This window comes from Pseudophryne corroboree, chromosome 6 (genome assembly GCF_028390025.1).
Source record: "Pseudophryne corroboree isolate aPseCor3 chromosome 6, aPseCor3.hap2, whole genome shotgun sequence".
In the NCBI taxonomy this organism is placed as follows: domain Eukaryota; kingdom Metazoa; phylum Chordata; class Amphibia; order Anura; family Myobatrachidae; genus Pseudophryne; species Pseudophryne corroboree.
This window is the reverse complement of record NC_086449.1, coordinates 576703817-576721390: the sequence shown is the minus strand read 5'-3', so window position 1 is coordinate 576721390 and position 17574 is coordinate 576703817. Positions and strand designations below refer to the sequence as shown.

The 17574-nt window shown below is 48.6% G+C and overlaps 1 protein-coding gene across 3 annotated transcripts in view; it reads left to right on the top strand.

Annotated features, from left to right (window-relative positions):
* The window catches only part of KIF20A (kinesin family member 20A), a 97643-nt gene that overhangs the window by 63952 nt on the left and 16117 nt on the right, over positions 1–17574 (top strand). For all 3 annotated transcript variants that reach the window (XM_063927885.1, XM_063927883.1, XM_063927884.1), the window contains exons 14-15: positions 10617–10756; positions 11105–11207. In XM_063927885.1, the coding sequence (XP_063783955.1) occupies positions 10617–10756; positions 11105–11207 (243 nt within the window). The remainder of the gene's footprint in view (positions 1–10616; positions 10757–11104; positions 11208–17574) is intronic.

Genomic DNA, 17574 nt, shown 5'->3' with positions numbered 1-17574 from the left:
AAAAAAGCGGGAGAAAAGTCAGCCGAAAAAGGGGCGGAGCTATCTCCCTCAGCACACTGGCGCCATTTCTCCCTCACAGCTCCGCTGGAAGGAAGCTCCCTGGCTCTCCCCTGCAGTCTACACTACAGAAAAGGGTAAAAAAGAGAGAGGGGCACTAAATTTAGGCGCAATATACATATAGCAGCTATAAGGGGATTTCTCTATCGTCCTAAGTGGATGCTGGGGTTCCTGAAAGGACCATGGGGAATAGCGGCTCCGCAGGAGACAGGGCACAAAAAAGTAAAGCTTTTACCAGATCAGGTGGTGTGCACTGGCTCCTCCCCCTATGACCCTCCTCCAGACTCCAGTTAGATTTTGTGCCCGAACGAGAAGGGTGCAATCTAGGTGGCTCTCCTAAAGAGCTGCTTAGAGAAAGTTTAGCTTAGGTTTTTTACTTTACAGTGAGTCCTGCTGGCAACAGGATCACTGCAACGAGGGACTTAGGGGAGAAGTAGTGAACTCACCTGCGTGCAGAGTGGATTTGCTGCTTGGCTACTGGACACTAGCTCCAGAGGGACGATCACAGGTACAGCCTGGATGGTCACCGGAGCCGCGCCGCCGGCCCCCTTGCAGACGCTGAAGAGAGAAGAGGTCCAAAATCGGCGGCTGAAGACTCCTGAGTCTTCATAAAGGTAGCGCACAGCACTGCAGCTGTGCGCCATTTTCCTCTCAGCACACTTCACACAACAGTCACTGAGGGTGCAGAGCGCTGGGGGGGGGCGCTCTGAGAGGCAAATAAAAACCTTATTAGAGACAAAAAATACCTCACATATAGCCCACAGAGGCTATATGGAGATATTTAACCCCTGCCTAACTTCATAAATAGCGGGAGACGAGCCCGCCGAAAAAGGGGCGGGGCCTATCTCCTCAGCACACAGCGCCATTTTCTCTCACAGAAAAGCTGGAGAGAAGGCTCCCAGGCTCTCCCCTGCACTGCACTACAGAAACAGGGTTAAAACAGAGAGGGGGGGCACTGATTTTGGCGATATTGTATATATATAAAAGATGCTATAAGGGAGAAACACTTATATAAGGTTGTCCCTATATAATTATAGCGTTTTTGGTGTGTGCTGGCAGACTCTCCCTCTGTCTCCCCAAAGGGCTAGTGGGTCCTGTCCTCTGTCAGAGCATTCCCGGTGTGTGTGCTGTGTGTCGGTACGTGTGTGTCGACATGTATGAGGACGATGTTGGTGAGGAGGCGGAGAAATTGCCTGTAATGGTGATGTCACTCTCTAGGGAGTCGACACCGGAATGGATGGCTTATTTAGAGAATTACGTGAGAATGTCAACACGCTGCAAGGTCGGTTGACGACATGAGACGGCCGACAATCTATTAGGACCGGTCCAGGCGTCTCAGAAACACCGTCAGGGGTTTTAAAAACGCCCATTTACCTCAGTCGGTCGACACAGACACAGACACGGACACTGAATACAGTGTCGACGGTGAATAAACAAACGTATTTCTCATTAGGGCCACACGTTAAGGGCAATGAAGGAGGTGTTACGTGTTTCTGATACTACAAGTACCACAAGAAAGGGTATTATGTGGGAGTGAAAAAACTACCTGTAGTTTTTCCTGAATCAGATAAAATAAAATGAAGTGTGTGATGATGCGTAGGGTTACCCCGATAGCAAATATTGGCGTTATACCCTTTCCCGCCAGAAATTAGGGTACGTTGGGAAACACCCCTTAGGGTGATAAGGCGCTCACACGCTTATCAAGTGGCGTTACCGTCTCCAGATACGGCCGCCCTCAAGGAGCCAGCTGATAGGAAGCTGGAAAAATATCCTAAAAAGTATATACACACATACGGTGGTTATACTGCGACCAGCGATCGCCATCAGCCTGGAGATGCAGTGCTGGGTTGGCTTGGTCGGATTCCCTGACTGAAAATATTTTATTCATGTAGAGCATTTAATAGGATGCATTCTATATATATGTATGTGAGATGCACAGAGGGATATTTGCTCTCTGGCATCAAGATAAGTGCGTTGTCCATATCTCCCAGAAGATGTCAGGGACACGACAGTGGTCAGGTGATACAGATCCCATACGGCAGATGGAAGTATTGCTGTATAAAGGGAAGGAGTTATTTGGGGGTCGGTCCATCGGACCTGGGGACCACAGCAACAGCTGGGAAATCCAACCTTTTTTACCCCAAGTTACATCTCAGCTAAAAAAGACACCGTCTTTTCAGCCTCAATCTTTCCTTTCCCATGAGGGCATGCAGGCAAAAGGCCAGTCATATCTGCCCAGACATAGAGGTAAGGGAAGTAGACTGCAGCAGGCAGCCCTTTCCCAGGAAAAGAAGCCCTCCACCGCGTCTGCCAAGTCCTCAGCATGACGCTGGGGCCGTGCAAGCGGACTCAAGGTGGGGGGGTAGTCTCAAGAGTCTCAGGGCGCAGTGGGATCACTCGCAAGTTGACCCCTAGATCGTACGAGTATTATCCCAGGGGTAAAGATTGGAGAGTCGAGACATCTTCTCCTCGCAGGTTCCTGAAGTCTGCTTTACCAACGGCTCCCTCCGACAGGGAGGCAGCATTGGAAACAATTCACAAGCTGTATATCCAGCAGGTGATAATCAAAGTACCCCTCCTACGACAAGGAAAAGGGTATTATTTTTCCACACTATATTGTGGTACTGAAGCCAGACGGCTTGGTGACACATAGTCTAAATCTAAAATGTTTTGAACACTTACATAAAAGGTTCAAATCGAGATAAAGTCACTCAGAGCAGTGATAGCGAACCGGAAAAAAGGGGACTATATGGTGTCCCTGGACATCAAGGATTACCTCCATGTCCAAATTTTGTCCTTCTCATCAAGGGTACCTCTGGTTCGTGGTACAGAACTGTCAATATCAGTTTCGGACGATGCCGTTTGAATTATCCACGGCACCCCGGGCCTTTTTACCAAGGTAATGGCCGAAAAGATGTTTCTTCAAAGAAAAAAGGCATCTAAATTATCCCTTACTTGCACGACCTAAAAAGGGCAAGTTCCAGAGAACAGTTGGAGGTCGGAAGAGCACTATCTAAAGTAGTTCTTCGACGGCACGACTGGATTCTAAATATTCCAAGAATCGCAGCTGTTTTCCGACGATACGTCTGCTGTTCCTAGGGATGATTCTGGACACGGTTCAGAAAAAGGTTTTTCTTCCCGAGGAAAAAGCCAAGGAGTTATCCGACCTGTCAGGAACCTCCTAAAACCAGGAAAGGTGTCTGTACATCAATGCACAAGAGTCCTGGGAAAAATGGTGGCTTTTTACGAAGCAATTCCATTCGGCAGATTCCATGCAAGAATTTTCCAAAGGGATCTGTTGGACAAATGGTCAGGGTCGCATCCTCAGATGCACCTGCGAATAACCCTGTCGCCAAGGACAAGGGTATATCTTCTGTGGTGGTTGCAAAAGGCTCATCTATTGGAGGGCCGCAGATTCGGCATACAGGATTTGATCCTGGTGACCACGGACGCCAGCCTGAGAGGTTGGGGAGCAGTCACACAAGGAAGAAACTTCCAGGGGGTATGGACGAACCTGGAAAAGTCTCTTCACATAAACATTCTGGTACTAAGAGCAATCTAAAATGCTCTAAGCCAGGCGGAACCACTCCTGCAAGGAAAACCGGTGTTGATTCAGTCGGACAACATCACGGCGGTCGCCCATGTAAACAGACAGGGCGGCACAAGAAGCAGGAGTGCAATGGCAGAAGCTACCAAGATTCTTCGCTGGGCGGAGAATCACGTAATAGCACTGTCAGCAGTGTTCTTCCCGGGCGTGGACAACTGGGAAGCAGACTTCCTCAGCAGACACGATATTCACCCGGGAGAGGGGGGTCTTCATCCAGAAGTCTTCCACATGCTAGTAAACTGTTGGGAAAGACCAATGGTAGACATGATGGCGTCTCGCCTCAACAAGAAACTGGACAAGTATTGCGCCAGGTCAAGAGATCCACAGGCAATAGCTGTGGACGCACTGGTAACACCTTGGGTGTACAAATCAGTATATGTGTTTCCTCCTCTGCCTCTCATACCAAAGGTATTGAAGATTATACGGTGAGGAGGAGTAAGAACAATACTAGTGGCTCCGGATTGGCCAAGAAGGACTTGGTACCCGGAACTTCAAGAGTTGGTCACGGACGACCCGTGCCCTCTACTTCTGAGAAGGGACCTGCTACAACAGGGTCCCTGTCTCTTTCAAGACTTACCGCGGCTGCGTTTGACGGCATGGCGGTTGAACGCCAGATCCTAAAAGGGAAAGGCATTCCAGAAGAAGTCATTCCTACCTTGATTAAGGCAAGGAAGGAAGTCACCGCGAAACATTATCACCGCATTTGGCGAAAATATGTCGCGTGGTGCGAGGATCGGAGTGTTCCGACGGAGGAATTTCAACTGGGTCGTTTCCTACTTTTCCTACAATCAGGATTGTCTATGGGTCTCAAATTGAGATCTATTAAGGTTCAAATTTCGGCCCTGTCAATATTCTTCCAAAAAGAATTGGCCTCAGTTCCTGAGGTACAGACTTTTGTTAAAGGAGTACTGCATATACAGCCTCCTGTGGTGCCTCCGGTGGCACCGTGGGATCTAAATGTAGTTTTAGATTTCCTCAAATCCCATTGGTTTGAACCATTGAAAAAGGTGGATTTTAAATATCTCACATGGAAAGTGACTATGTTACTGGCCCTGGCTTCCGCCAGGAGAGTATCTGAATTGGCGGCTTTATCTTATAAAAGCCCTTATCTAATCTTCCATTCGGATAGGGCAGAACTGAGGACTCGTCCGCATTTTCTCCCTAAGGTGGTATCAGCGTTTCACCTGAACCAACCTATTGTGGTGCCTGCGGCCACTGGCGACTTGGAGGACTCCAAGTTGTTGGACGTTGTCAGAGCCTTAAAAATATACATTTCAAGGACGGCTGAAGTCAGAAAATCTGACTCGCTGTTGATACTATATGCACCCAACAAGTTGGGTGCCCCTGCTTCTAAGCAGACGATTGCTCGTTGGATTTGTAACACAATTCAACTTGCTCATTCTGTGGCAGGCCTGCCACAGCCTAAATCTGTTAAGGCCCATTCCACAAGGAAGGTGGGCTCATCTTGGGCGGCTGCCCGAGGGGTCTCGGCATTACAATTCTGCCGAGCAGCTACGTGGTCGGGGGAAAACACGTTTGTAAAATTCTACAAATTTGATACCCTGGCAAAAGAGGACTTGGAATTCTCTCATTCGGTGCTGCAGAGTCATCCGCACTCTCCCGCCCGTTTGGGAGCTTTGGTATAATCCCCATGGTCCTTTCAGGAACCCCAGCATCCACTTAGGACGATAGAGAAAATAAGAATTTACTTACCGATAATTCTATTTCTCGGAGTCCGTAGTGGATGCTGGGCGCCCATCCCAAGTGCGGATTATCTGCAATACTGTACATAGTTATTGTTAACAAATTCGGGTTATATTGTTAAGGAGCCATCTTTAAGAGGCTCTTTCTGTTCTCATACTGTTAACTGGGTTTAGATCACAAGTTGTACGGTGTGATTGGTGTGGCTGGTATGAGTCTTACCCGGGATTCAAATTGCCTCCCTTATTGTGTACGCTCGTCCGGGCACAGTACCTAACTGGAGTCTGGAGGAGGGTCATAGGGGGAGGAGCCAGTGCACACCACCTGATCTGGTAAAAGCTTTACTTTTTTGTGCCCTGTCTCCTGCGGAGCCGCTATTCCCCATGGTCCTTTCAGGAACCCCAGCATCCACTACGGACTCCGAGAAATAGAATTATCGGTAAGTAAATTCTTATTATAATTTAGTTAATCCCTGATTTATATAGCGCTCTGGTGTGTGCTGGCATACTCTCTCTCCCCAAAGGGCTTTGTGGGGTCCTGTCTTCTGTCAGAGCATTCCCTGTGTGTGTGCGGTGTGTCGGTACGGCTGTGTCAACATGTTTGATGAGGAGACTTATGTGGAGGAGGAGCAGGTGCCTATAAATGTGTTGTCACCCCCTGCGGGGCAGACACCGGAGTGGATGGACTTGTGGAAGGAATTACGCGAAAGTGTCGACTCCTTACATAAAAAATTTGACGACATGCCAAATGCGGGGCAGCCGGCTTCTCAGCCCGTGCCTGCCCAGACGTCTCAAAAGTCATCAGGGGCTCTAAAACGCCCGCTACCTCAGATGGCAGACACAGATGTCGACACGGATACTGATACCAGTGTCGACGACGAAGAGACTAATGTAATGTCCAATAGGGCCACTCGTTATATGATTGAGGCAATGAAAAATGTTTTACACATTTCTGAGGTGACCCCAGGTACCACAAAAAAGGGTATTATGTTTGGGGAGAAAAAACTACCAGTAGTTTTTCCCCTTTCTGAAGAATTGAATGAAGTGTGTGAACTAGCGTGGGCTTCCCCCGATAAAAAAAATTACTAATGGCGTACCCTTTCCCGCCAGAGGATAGGTCACGTTGGGAAACACCCCCTAGGGTGGATAAAGCACTTACGCGCTTATCAAAAAAGGTGGCACTGCCGTCTCAGGATACGGCCGCCCTAAAGGAACCTGCTGACAGAATGCAGGAGGCTCTCCAGAAAGCTATATATACACACACTGGTATTATACTGAGACCAGCTATTGCCTCAGCATGGATGTGCAGTGCTGCAGCTGCATGGTCCGACTCCCTGTCAGAAAACATTGACACCCTAGACAGGGACACTATTTTGCTAAACGTAGAGCATATTAAGACGCTGTCTTTTACATAAGAGATGCACAGAGGGATATTTGCCGGCTGGCATCAAAAATAAGTGCACTGTCCATTTGTGCCAGGAGAGGGTTATGGACCCGGCAGTGGACAGGTGATGCAGATTCTAAAAGGCACATGGAAGTTTTGCCTTATAAGGGTGAGGAGTTGTTCGGGGATGGTCTTTCAGACTTGGTGTCCACAGCAACAGCTGGGAAGTCAGCATTTTTGCCACATGTCCCCTCACAACCAAAGAGAGCACCGTATTATCAGGTGCAGTCCTTTCGCCCCCAAAAGAGCAGACGGGGTAGAGGCGCGTCCTTTCTGCCCAGAGGCAGAGGTAGGGGAAAAAAGCTGCAGCATACAGCCACTTCCCAGGAACAAAAGTCCTCCCCCGCTTCTTCTGCCAAGTCCGCCGCATGACGCTGGGGCTCAGCAGGCGGAGCCAGGTACGGTGGGGGGCCGTCTCAAAAACGTCAGCAATCAGTGGGCTCGCTCACAGGTAGATCCCTGGATCCTTCAAGTGGTATCTCAGGGGTACAGGCTGGAATTCGAGACATCCCTCCCCCTCGCCGTTTCCTCAAATCTGCCTTACCAACGACTCCTTCAGAAAGGGAGGCTGTGTTAGAGGCAATTCACAAGCTGTATTCCCAGCAGGTGATAGTCAAGGTGCCCCTACTTCAACAAGGACGGGGTTACTATTCCACAATGTTTGTGGTACTGAAACCGGACGGTTCGGTGAGACCCATCTTAAATTTTAAATCCTTGAACACATATTTAAGAAAATTCAAGTTCAAGATGGAATCGCTCAGGGCAGTTATTGCAAGCCTGGAAGAGGGAGATTACATGGTATCTCTGGACATCAAGGATGCTTACCTGCATGTCCCCATTTACCATCCTCACCAGGAGTACCTCAGATTTGTGGTACAGGATTGTCATTACCAATTCCAGACGTTGCCGTTCGGCCTGTCCACGGCACCGAGGGTATTTACCAAGGTAATGGCCGAAATGATGATACTCCTTCGGAAAAAGGGAGTTTTAATTATCCCATACTTGGACGATCTCCTGATAAGGGCGAGGTCCAGAGAGCAGTTGTTGGTCGGCGTAGCATTATCTCAGGAGGTGCTACACCAGCACGGTTGGATTCTGAATATTCCAAAGTCTCAGCTGGTTCCGGCGACACGTCTACTGTTCCTGGGGATGATTCTGGACACAGTCCAGAAAAAAGTGTTTCTCCCAGAGGAGAAAGCCAAGGAGCTGTCATCTCTAGTGAGAGGCCTCCTGAAACCAAAACAGGTGTCGGTGCATCATTGCACGCGAGTCCTGGGAAAGATGGTAGCTTCCTACGAAGCGATTCCATTCGGCAGGTTCCATGCCAGAACCTTTCAGTGGGACCTGTTGGACCAATGGTCCGGATCGCATCTTCAAATGCATCGGTTGATAACCCTGTCTCCAAGGACTAGGGGGTGTCTGCTGTGGTGGCTGCAGAGTGCTCATCTCAGAGAGGGCCGCAGATTCGGCATACAGGACTGGGTCCTGGTGACCACGGATGTCAGCCTTCGGGGCTGGGGTGCAGTCACACGGGGAAGGAACTTCCAAGGACTTTGGTCAAGTCAGGAGACTTCCCTACACATAAATGTTCTGGAACTGACGGCCATTTACAATGCCCTAAGTCAAGCAAAGCCCCTGCTTCAAAACCAGCCGGTTCTGATCCAGTCAGACAACATCACGGCAGTCGCCCATGTAAATCGACATGGCGGCACAAGAAGCAGGACGGCGATGGCAGAAGCCACAAGGATTCTCCGATGGGCGGAAAATCACGTGTTAGCACTGTCAGCAGTGTTCATTCCGGGAGTGGACAACTGGGAAGCAGACTTCCTCAGCAGGCACGACCTCCACCCGGGAGAGTGGGGACTTCATCCAGAAGTCTTCCAACTGATTGTAAACCGTTGGGAAAAGCCACAGGTGGACATGATGGCGTCCCGCTTAAACAAAAAGCTAGAAAAATATTGCACCAGGTCAAGAGACCCTCAGGCGATAGCTGTGGACGCTCTAGTGACACCGTGGGTGTACCGGTCGGTTTATGTGTTCCCTCCTCTTCCTCTCATACCCAAGGTACTGAGGATAATAAAGAAAAGAGGAGTAAGAACTATTCTCATTGTTCCAGATTGGCCAAGAAGGTCTTGGTACCCGGAACTTCAAGAATTAATCTCAGAGGACCCATGGCCTCTGCCGCTCAGACAGGACCTGCTGCTGCAGGGGCCCTGTCTGTTCCAAGACTTACCGCGGCTGCGTTTGACGGCATGGCGGTTGAACACCGGATCCTAAAAGAAAAGGGTATTCCGGAGGAAGTCATTCCTACGCTTATTAAAGCTAGAAAAGATGTAACCGTACAACATTATCACCGCATATGGCGAAAATATGTTGCGTGGTGTGAGGCCAGGAAGGCCCCAACGGAGGAATTCCAGCTAGGTCGATTTCTGCACTTCCTACACTCAGGGGTGACTATGGGCCTAAAACTGGGTTCCATTAAGGTCCAGATTTCGGCTCTGTCGATTTTTCTTCCAAAAAGAACTGGCTTCACTGCCTGAAGTTCAGACATTTGTCAAGGGAGTGCTGCATATTCAGCCTCCTTTTGTGCCTCCAGTGGCACCGTGGGACCTCAACGTGGTGTTGGGTTTCCTAAAGTCACATTGGTTTGAGCCACTCAAAACCGTGGATTTAAAATCTCACGTGGAAAGTGGTCATGCTTTTGGCCTTGGCTTCGGCTAGGCGGGTGTCAGAATTGGCGGCTTTGTCATGTAAAAGCCCCTATTTGATTTTCCATATGGATAGGGCAGAATTGAGGACTCGTCCCCAGTTTCTTCCTAAGGTGGTATCAGCTTTTCACTTGAACCAACCTATCGTGGTGCCTGCGGCTACTAGGGACTTGGAGGACTCCAAGTTACTGGACGTAGTCAGGGCCTTGAAAATGTATGTTTCCAGGACGGCTGGAGTCAGGAAGACTGACTCGCTATTTATCCTGTATGCACCAAACAAGATGGGTGCTCCTGCTTCAAAGCAGACTATTGCTCGCTGGATTTGTAGCACAATTCAGCTTGCGCATTCTGTGGCTGGCCTGCCGCAGCCTAAATCTGTAAAAGCCCATTCCACGGGGAAAGTGGGCTCTTCTTGGGCGGCTGCCCGAGGGGTCTCGGCTTTACAACTTTGCCGAGCTGCTACTTGGTCAGGGGCAAACACGTTTGCAAAATTCTACAAATTTGATACCCTGGCTGAGGAGGACCTGGAGTTCTCTCATTCGGTGCTGCAGAGTCATCCGCACTCTCCCGCCCGTTTGGGAGCTTTGGTATAATCCCCATGGTCCTTACGGAGTCCCCAGCATCCACTAGGACGTCAGAGAAAATAAGATTTTACTCACCGGTAAATCTATTTCTCGTAGTCCGTAGTGGATGCTGGGCGCCCGTCCCAAGTGCGGATTGTCTGCAATACTTGTATATAGTTATTAACTACAAGGGTTATTGTTGAGCCATCTTTTGAGAGGCTCTGTTGTGTTCATACTGTTAACTGGGTATATTATCACGAGTTATTTGGTGTGGCTGGTATGAGTCTTACCCGAGATTCAAAATCCTTCCTTATTGTGTCAGCTCTTCCGGGCACAGTATCCTTACTGAAGTCTGGAGGAGGGTCATAGTGGGAGGAGCCAGTGCACACCAGGTAGTCCTAAATCTTTCTTAGTTGTGCCCAGTCTCCTGCGGAGCCGCTATTCGCCATGGTCCTTACGGAGTCCCCAGCATCCACTACGGACTACGAGAAATAGATTTACCGGTGAGTAAAATCTTTTTTTTGTCTCTTCTCCTAGGAACTGCTGCAAGTTATAGAGAATTTGAAACAACTTGTGGTTAAGGAACGTCAGGAAAAACTGACAATGGAGATGACAATCCGTAAAGATGTATGCAATGAGATGATGGAGATGATGCAACAACAGAAGATTCAATCCAGGTGAGCTATTCTCTTGTTCTCTTTTAATGTATGTTGTGTTAATACACTTAAGAGTATGGTTGGGTTCTATAGCTAAAAAATAAAACAGCTGCATTATATATCTGAGACTACCTAAAGGATAATAAAAGGGGTAGACTAAGATGGACCAAGTGGTTCTTATCTGCCGTCAAATTCTGTTTACTGCAGATAGTTGAGTGCCGTGGATTAAAGTCTATGGTGGGAATTCATCAGTGATAAAATGATCTTATTTCCTCTTGCAACCAATTTTCCAGCTTTTAAGCTAATTCTTGTGTAAATTCTCCAAGTGACCATGAACTTTCTATTTTTTATGTGCTCGTTCTTGTGCAGTGAGATGATGGAGGATGAGCGAGACCTGCTGGAAGAGATGCATGAGAGTAGACTAGAAAACCTGAAAGAATCTCTTACAAATTATTACAAACGTGAGGTGGAGGTGAGTTCACAAAGGAGTCGGTCTCATTTTTATTTATTTTTGTACACCAGTGGTTTTAGTGTCTGTATGCTGTAGTTTTAAATAATTGTAACTGACCACATTATATTATATAAGGCACATACATATATGGGATCTATGTTTTGGAGTGGTTGATTGGTACCTGGCCTAATCTATATAAGATTCTTCCATAAACTTGAGCACCAGGCAGCCACCTGGCATTCTCCCAAACAGTAATGTGTGTGTTGTTTTTGTTTTTTCTCCCTTCATACATTTTGGTGATCATTAGTGTGTATGGTATTTATCAGAGTAGTCACTATCCTTTTGAATGAATTTTCATGCAATTTCTTCTAATAATGCTACAGGTAGTACCGAGGGCATGTGGAAAGAACACCTCTTAATATATAATACACAGTCTACTTCAATATAACTAAAAGCATACATCATTCATAGTAGCCACAATTCTCTTTATAAATTTTGATGATATAAATCAGGGCTTCACAATGTCGATGGACATAAAAGATGCATACCTCCATGTCCCAATTTGGACCCCACACCAAGCCTATTTACGGTTTGCAGTGAGCAAGACTCATTACCAATTCAGAGCCCTACTGTTCGGCCTATCATCAGCCCCGAGAATCTTCACAAACATCATGACAGTCATGGTAGAGAAATTGAGATTATTAGGGGTAACAATAAATCCTAAAAATCATACTAACTAAATCGTACTAACGTTTCGGGGCCCGTAGCCCCTTTGTCAAGGTGTGTACACACTTTGACAAAGGGGCTACGGGTCCCGAAATGTTGGTATGATTTTGTGACTTATTTAATACAAGTTTTCTGGATAAAAGTCCTGGAGTGCTGCTGTTTCTTGCTGTTTATCCTTCTACATTACGGAAGGCACCTGGGCAGTAACCATACCGTTTAGAGGAGTGCCGGACCACCCAAAGACGTGTGTGTGTGTGTGTATGTATGAATGTGTATTTATTTATGTGTATTTATTTATTTCTGACGTCCTAGTGGATACTGGGGACTCCGTAAGGACCATGGGGAATAGCGGCTCCGCAGGAGACTGGGCACAACTAAGAAAGATTTAGGACTACCTGGTGTGCAGTGGCTCCTCCCTCTATGCCCCTCCTCCAGACCTCAGTTAGAATTTTGTGCCCGGCCGAGCTGGTTGCACACTAGGGGCTCTCCTGAGCTCTTAGAAAAGAAAGTATAATTTAGGTTTTTTATTTTCAGTGAGATCTGCTGGCAACAGACTCACTGCTACGAGGGACTGAGGGGAGAAGAAGCAAACCTACCTGCTTGCAGCTAGCTTGGGCTTCTTAGGCTACTGGACACCATTAGCTCCAGAGGGATCGAACACAGGCCCAGCCTCGGTCGTCCGGAGCCGCACCGCCATCCCCCTTGCAGAGCCAGAAGCAAGAAGAACGTCCAGGAAATCGGCGGCTGAAGACTCCGGTCTTCATTAAGGTAGCGCACAGCACTGCAGCTGTGCGCCATTGCTCCCCATGCACGCCACACACTCCGGTCACTGATGGGTGCAGGGCGCTGGGGGGGGGGGCGCCCTGGGCTGCAATAAGAGTACCTTAGCTTGGCAAAAAACACATAATATAGTCAGTAAGACTATATATGTGTAAAATCCCCTGCCAAAAATATCCTGAAAAAAGCGGGAGAAGTCCGCCGGAAAGAGGGCGGGGCTATCTCCCTCAGCACACTGGCGCCATTTCCTCTCACAGCTCCGCTGGAAGGACGCTCCCAAGGCTCTCCCCTGCAGTTTCCAGGCTCAATAGGGTAAAAAAGAGATGGGGGGCACTAAATTTAGGCGCAAACTGTGTATTATAGCAGCTATAGGGGAAAAATCACTGTGTGTAGTGTGTATACCTGCATTATATAGCGCTCTGGTGTGTGCTGGCATACTCTCTCTCTGTCTCCCCAAAGGACTTTGTGGGGTCCTGTCCTCAGTCAGAGCATTCCCTGTGTGTGTGCGGTGTCGGTACGGCTGTGTCGACATGTTTGATGTGGAGGCTTATGTGGAGGCGGAGCAGGTGCCGATAAATGTGATGTCACCCCCTGCGGGGTCGACACCTGAATGGATGGACATGTGGAAGGAATTACGCGACAGTGTCAACTCCTTACATAAAAGGTTTGACGACATAGCAGATGTGGGACAGCCGGCTGCTCAGCCCGTGCCTGCCCAGGCGTCTCAAAAGCCATCAGGGGCTCTAAAACGCCCACTACCTCAGATGGCAGACACAGATGTCGACACGGATACTGACTCCAGTGTCGACGACGATGAGACTAGTGTACATTCCAATAGAGCCACTCGTTATATGATTACGGCAATGAAAAATGTGTTACACATTTCTGATATTACCCCAGGTACCGCAAAAAAGGGTATTATGTTTGGGGAGAAAAAGCTACCAGTGGTTTTTCCCCCATCTGATGAATTAAATGAAGTGTGTGAAGAAGCGTGGGCTTCCCCCCCGATAAACTGGTAATTTCTAAAAAGTTACTAATGGCGTACCCTTTCCCGCTAGAGGACAGGTCACGTTGGGAGACATCCCCTAGGGTGGATAAAGCGCTCACACGTCTCTCAAAAAAGGTGGCACTACCGTCTCCGGACACGGCCGCCCTAAAGGAGCCTGCGGATAGAAAGCAGGAGGCTATCCTGAAGTCTGTATATACACACTCAGGAATTATACTGAGACCGGCTATTGCTTCAGCATGGATGTGCAGTGCTGCAGCTGCGTGGTCAGATTCCCTGTCTGGAAACATTGATACCCTAGACAGGGACACTATATTGCTAACCGTAGAGCATATTAAAGACGCTGTCTTATACATGAGAGATGCACAGAGGGATATTTGCCGGCTGGCATCTAGAATAAATGCAATGTCCATTTCTGCCAGGAGAGGATTGTGGACTCGGCAGTGGACAGGAGATACAGATTCTAAAAGGCACATGGAAGTTTTGCCTTACAAGGGTGAGGAGTTGTTTGGGGATGGTCTCTCGGACCTAGTTTCCGCAGCGACAGCTGGGAAGTCAGCATTTTTACCCCATGTTCCCTCACAGCCAAAGAAAGCACCATATTATCAGGTACAGTCCTTTCGGCCCCAGAAAGGCAAGCGGGTTAGAGGCGCGTCCTTTCTGCCCAGAGGTAGAGGGAAAAAGCTGCAACATACAGCCAGTTCCCAGGAACAAAAGTCCTCCCCCGCTTCCTCTAAGTCCACCGCATGACGCTGGGGCTCCACAGGCGGAGCCAGGTACAGTGAGGGCCCGTCTCAAGAACTTCAGCGACCAGTGGGCTCGCTCACGGGTGGATCCCTGGATTCTACAAGTAGTATCTCAGGGGTACAGGCTGGAATTCGAGATGTCTCCCCCTCGCCGTTTCCTCAAATCTGTCTTGCCGACAGCTCCCCCGGACAGGGAGGCGGTGCTGGAGGCGATTCACAAGCTGTATTCTCAGCAGGTGATAATCAAGGTACCCCTCCTTCAACAAGGACGGGGTTACTATTCCACAATGTTTGTGGTACCGAAACCGGACGGTTCGGTGAGACCCATTTTAAATTTAAAATCCTTGAACACTTATATAAGAAGGTTCAAGTTCAAGATGGAATCGCTCAGGGCGGTGATTGCAAGCCTGGACGAGGGGGATTACATGGTATCACTGGACATCAAGGATGCTTACCTGCATGTCCCCATTTACCCTCCTCACCAGGAGTACCTCAGATTTGTGGTACAGGACTGTCATTACCAATTCCAGACGTTGCCGTTTGGTCTGTACACGGCACCGAGGGTATTTACCAAGGTAATGGCCGAAATGATGATACTCCTTCGGAAAAAGGGAGTTTTAATTATCCCGTACTTGGACGATCTCCTTATAAAGGCGAGGTCCAGGGAACAGTTGTTGATCGGAGTAGCACTAGCTCGGGAAGTGCTACAACAGCACGGCTGGATCCTGAATATTCCAAAGTCGCAGCTGGTTCCTTCAACGAGTCTACTGTTCCTGGGGATGGTTCTGGACACAGAACAGAAAAAAGTGTTTCTCCCGGAGGAGAAGGCCAAGGAGTTGTCATCTCTAGTCGGAGACCTCCTAAAACCAAAACAGGTGTCGGTGCACCACTGCACGCGAGTCCTGGGAAAGATGGTGGCTTCTTACGAAGCAATTCCATTCGGAAGGTTCCATGCAAGGATCTTTCAGTGGGATCTGTTGGACAAGTGGTCCGGATCGCATCTTCAGATGCATCGGCTGATAACCCTGTCTCCAAGGGCCAGGGTGTCGTTGCTGTGGTGGCTGCAGAGGGCTCATCTTCTAGAGGGCCGCAGATTCGGCATACAGGACTGGATCCTGGTGACCACGGATGCCAGCCTTCGAGGTTGGGGAGCAGTCACACAGGGAAGAAACTTCCAGGGACAATGGTCGAGTCAGGAGACTTCCCTACACATAAATATTCTGGAACTAAGGGCCATTTACAATGCCCTAAGTCAGGCAAGACCCCTGCTTCAACATCAGCCTGTGCTGATCCAGTCAGACAACATCACGGCGGTCGCCCATGTAAACCGACAGGGCGGCACAAGAAGCAGGATGGCAATGGCAGAAGCCACAAGGATTCTTTGATGGGCGGAAAATCATGTGTTAGCACTGTCAGCAGTGTTCATTCCCAGCAGACACGACCTCCCCCCGGGAGAGTGGGGACTTCATCCAGAAGTCTTCCAAATGATTGTACACCAGTGGGAAAGGCCACAGGTGGACATGATGGCGTCCCGCCTCAACAAAAAGCTAAAAAGATATTGCGCCAGGTCAAGGGACCCTCAGGCGATAGCTGTGGACGCTTTAGTGACACCGTGGGTGTACCAGTCGGTTTATGTGTTCCCTCCTCTTCCTCTCATACCCAAGGTACTGAGGATAATAAGGAGAGGAGTAAGAACTATAATCATTGTTCCGGATTGGCCAAGAAGAGCTTGGTACCCAGAACTTCAAGAAATGATATCAGAGGAACCATGGCCTCTGCCGCTCAGACAGGACCTGCTGCAGCAGGGACCCTGTCTGTTCCAAGACTTACCGCGGCTGCGTTTGACGGCATGGCGGTTGAACGCCGGATCCTGAAGGAAAAGGGCATTCCGGAGGAAGTCATCCCTACGCTGATTAAAGCTAGGAAGGAGGTGACCGCAAACCATTATCACCGCATATGGCGATAATATGTTGCGTGGTGTGAGGCCAGAAGGGTCCCAACGGAGGAATTTCAGCTGGGTCGATTTCTGCACTTCCTACAGTCAGGGGTGACTATGGGCCTCAAATTAGGTTCCATTAAGGTCCAGATTTCGGCTGTCGATTTTCTTCCAAAAAGAACTGGCTTCACTGTCTGAAGTTCAGACGTTTGTTAAAGGAGTGCTGCATATTCAGCCCCCTTTTGTGCCTCCAGTGGCACCTTGGGATCTCAACGTGGTGTTGGATTTCCTTAAGTCACATTGGTTTGAGCCACTTAAAACCGTGGAACTAAAATATCTCACGTGGAAAGTGGTCATGCTATTGGCCTTGGCTTCGGCCAGGCGTGTGTCAGAATTGTCGGCTTTGTCATGTAAAAGCCCTTATCTGATTTTCCATATGGATAGGGTGGAATTGAGGACTTGTTCCCACTTTCTTCCTAAGGTGGTATCAGCTTTTCCTTTGAACCAACCTATTGTGGTGCCTGCGGCTACTAAGGACTTGGAGGATTCCAAGTTGCTGGACGTAGTCAGGGCCCTGAAAATCTATGTTTCCAGGACGGCTGGAGTCAGGAAAACTGACTCGCTATTTATCCTGTATGCGCCCAACAAGCTGGGTGCTCCTGCTTCAAAGCAGTCTATTGCTCGCTGGATCTGTAGTACGATTCAACTTGCACATTCTGCGGCTGGACTGCCGCATCCTAAATCTGTAAAAGCCCATTCCACGAGGAAAGTGGGCTCTTCTTGGGCGGCTGCCCGAGGGGTCTCTGCTTTACAACTTTGCCGAGCTGCTACTTGGTTGGGTTCAAACACATTTGCTAAATACTACAAGTTTGATACCCTGGCTGAGGAGTGTTGGCATAGTGCGATGGATTGATACCATAGGTGTGCAGCAGGAGGTCTTATAGATAAAGGATCACCTCAGGAGTTACCTTGTATTCAGACAGAACGAGACTTTAGATGTATATCTTCTTTATATAGTACTGAGTACCAGGATCAATATAACAGGTTTCAGTAACAGCTTCTTAACTTAAACATGTCAGTAACATGAGCTGCTCAGCTCACCTCCTTTCCTCAGAGACTTTTCTAGAACACACATGTGAGGAGGAAGAACAAACAAGTACATGCATATACAGCAGACAAACAATACACCTCTGTAAG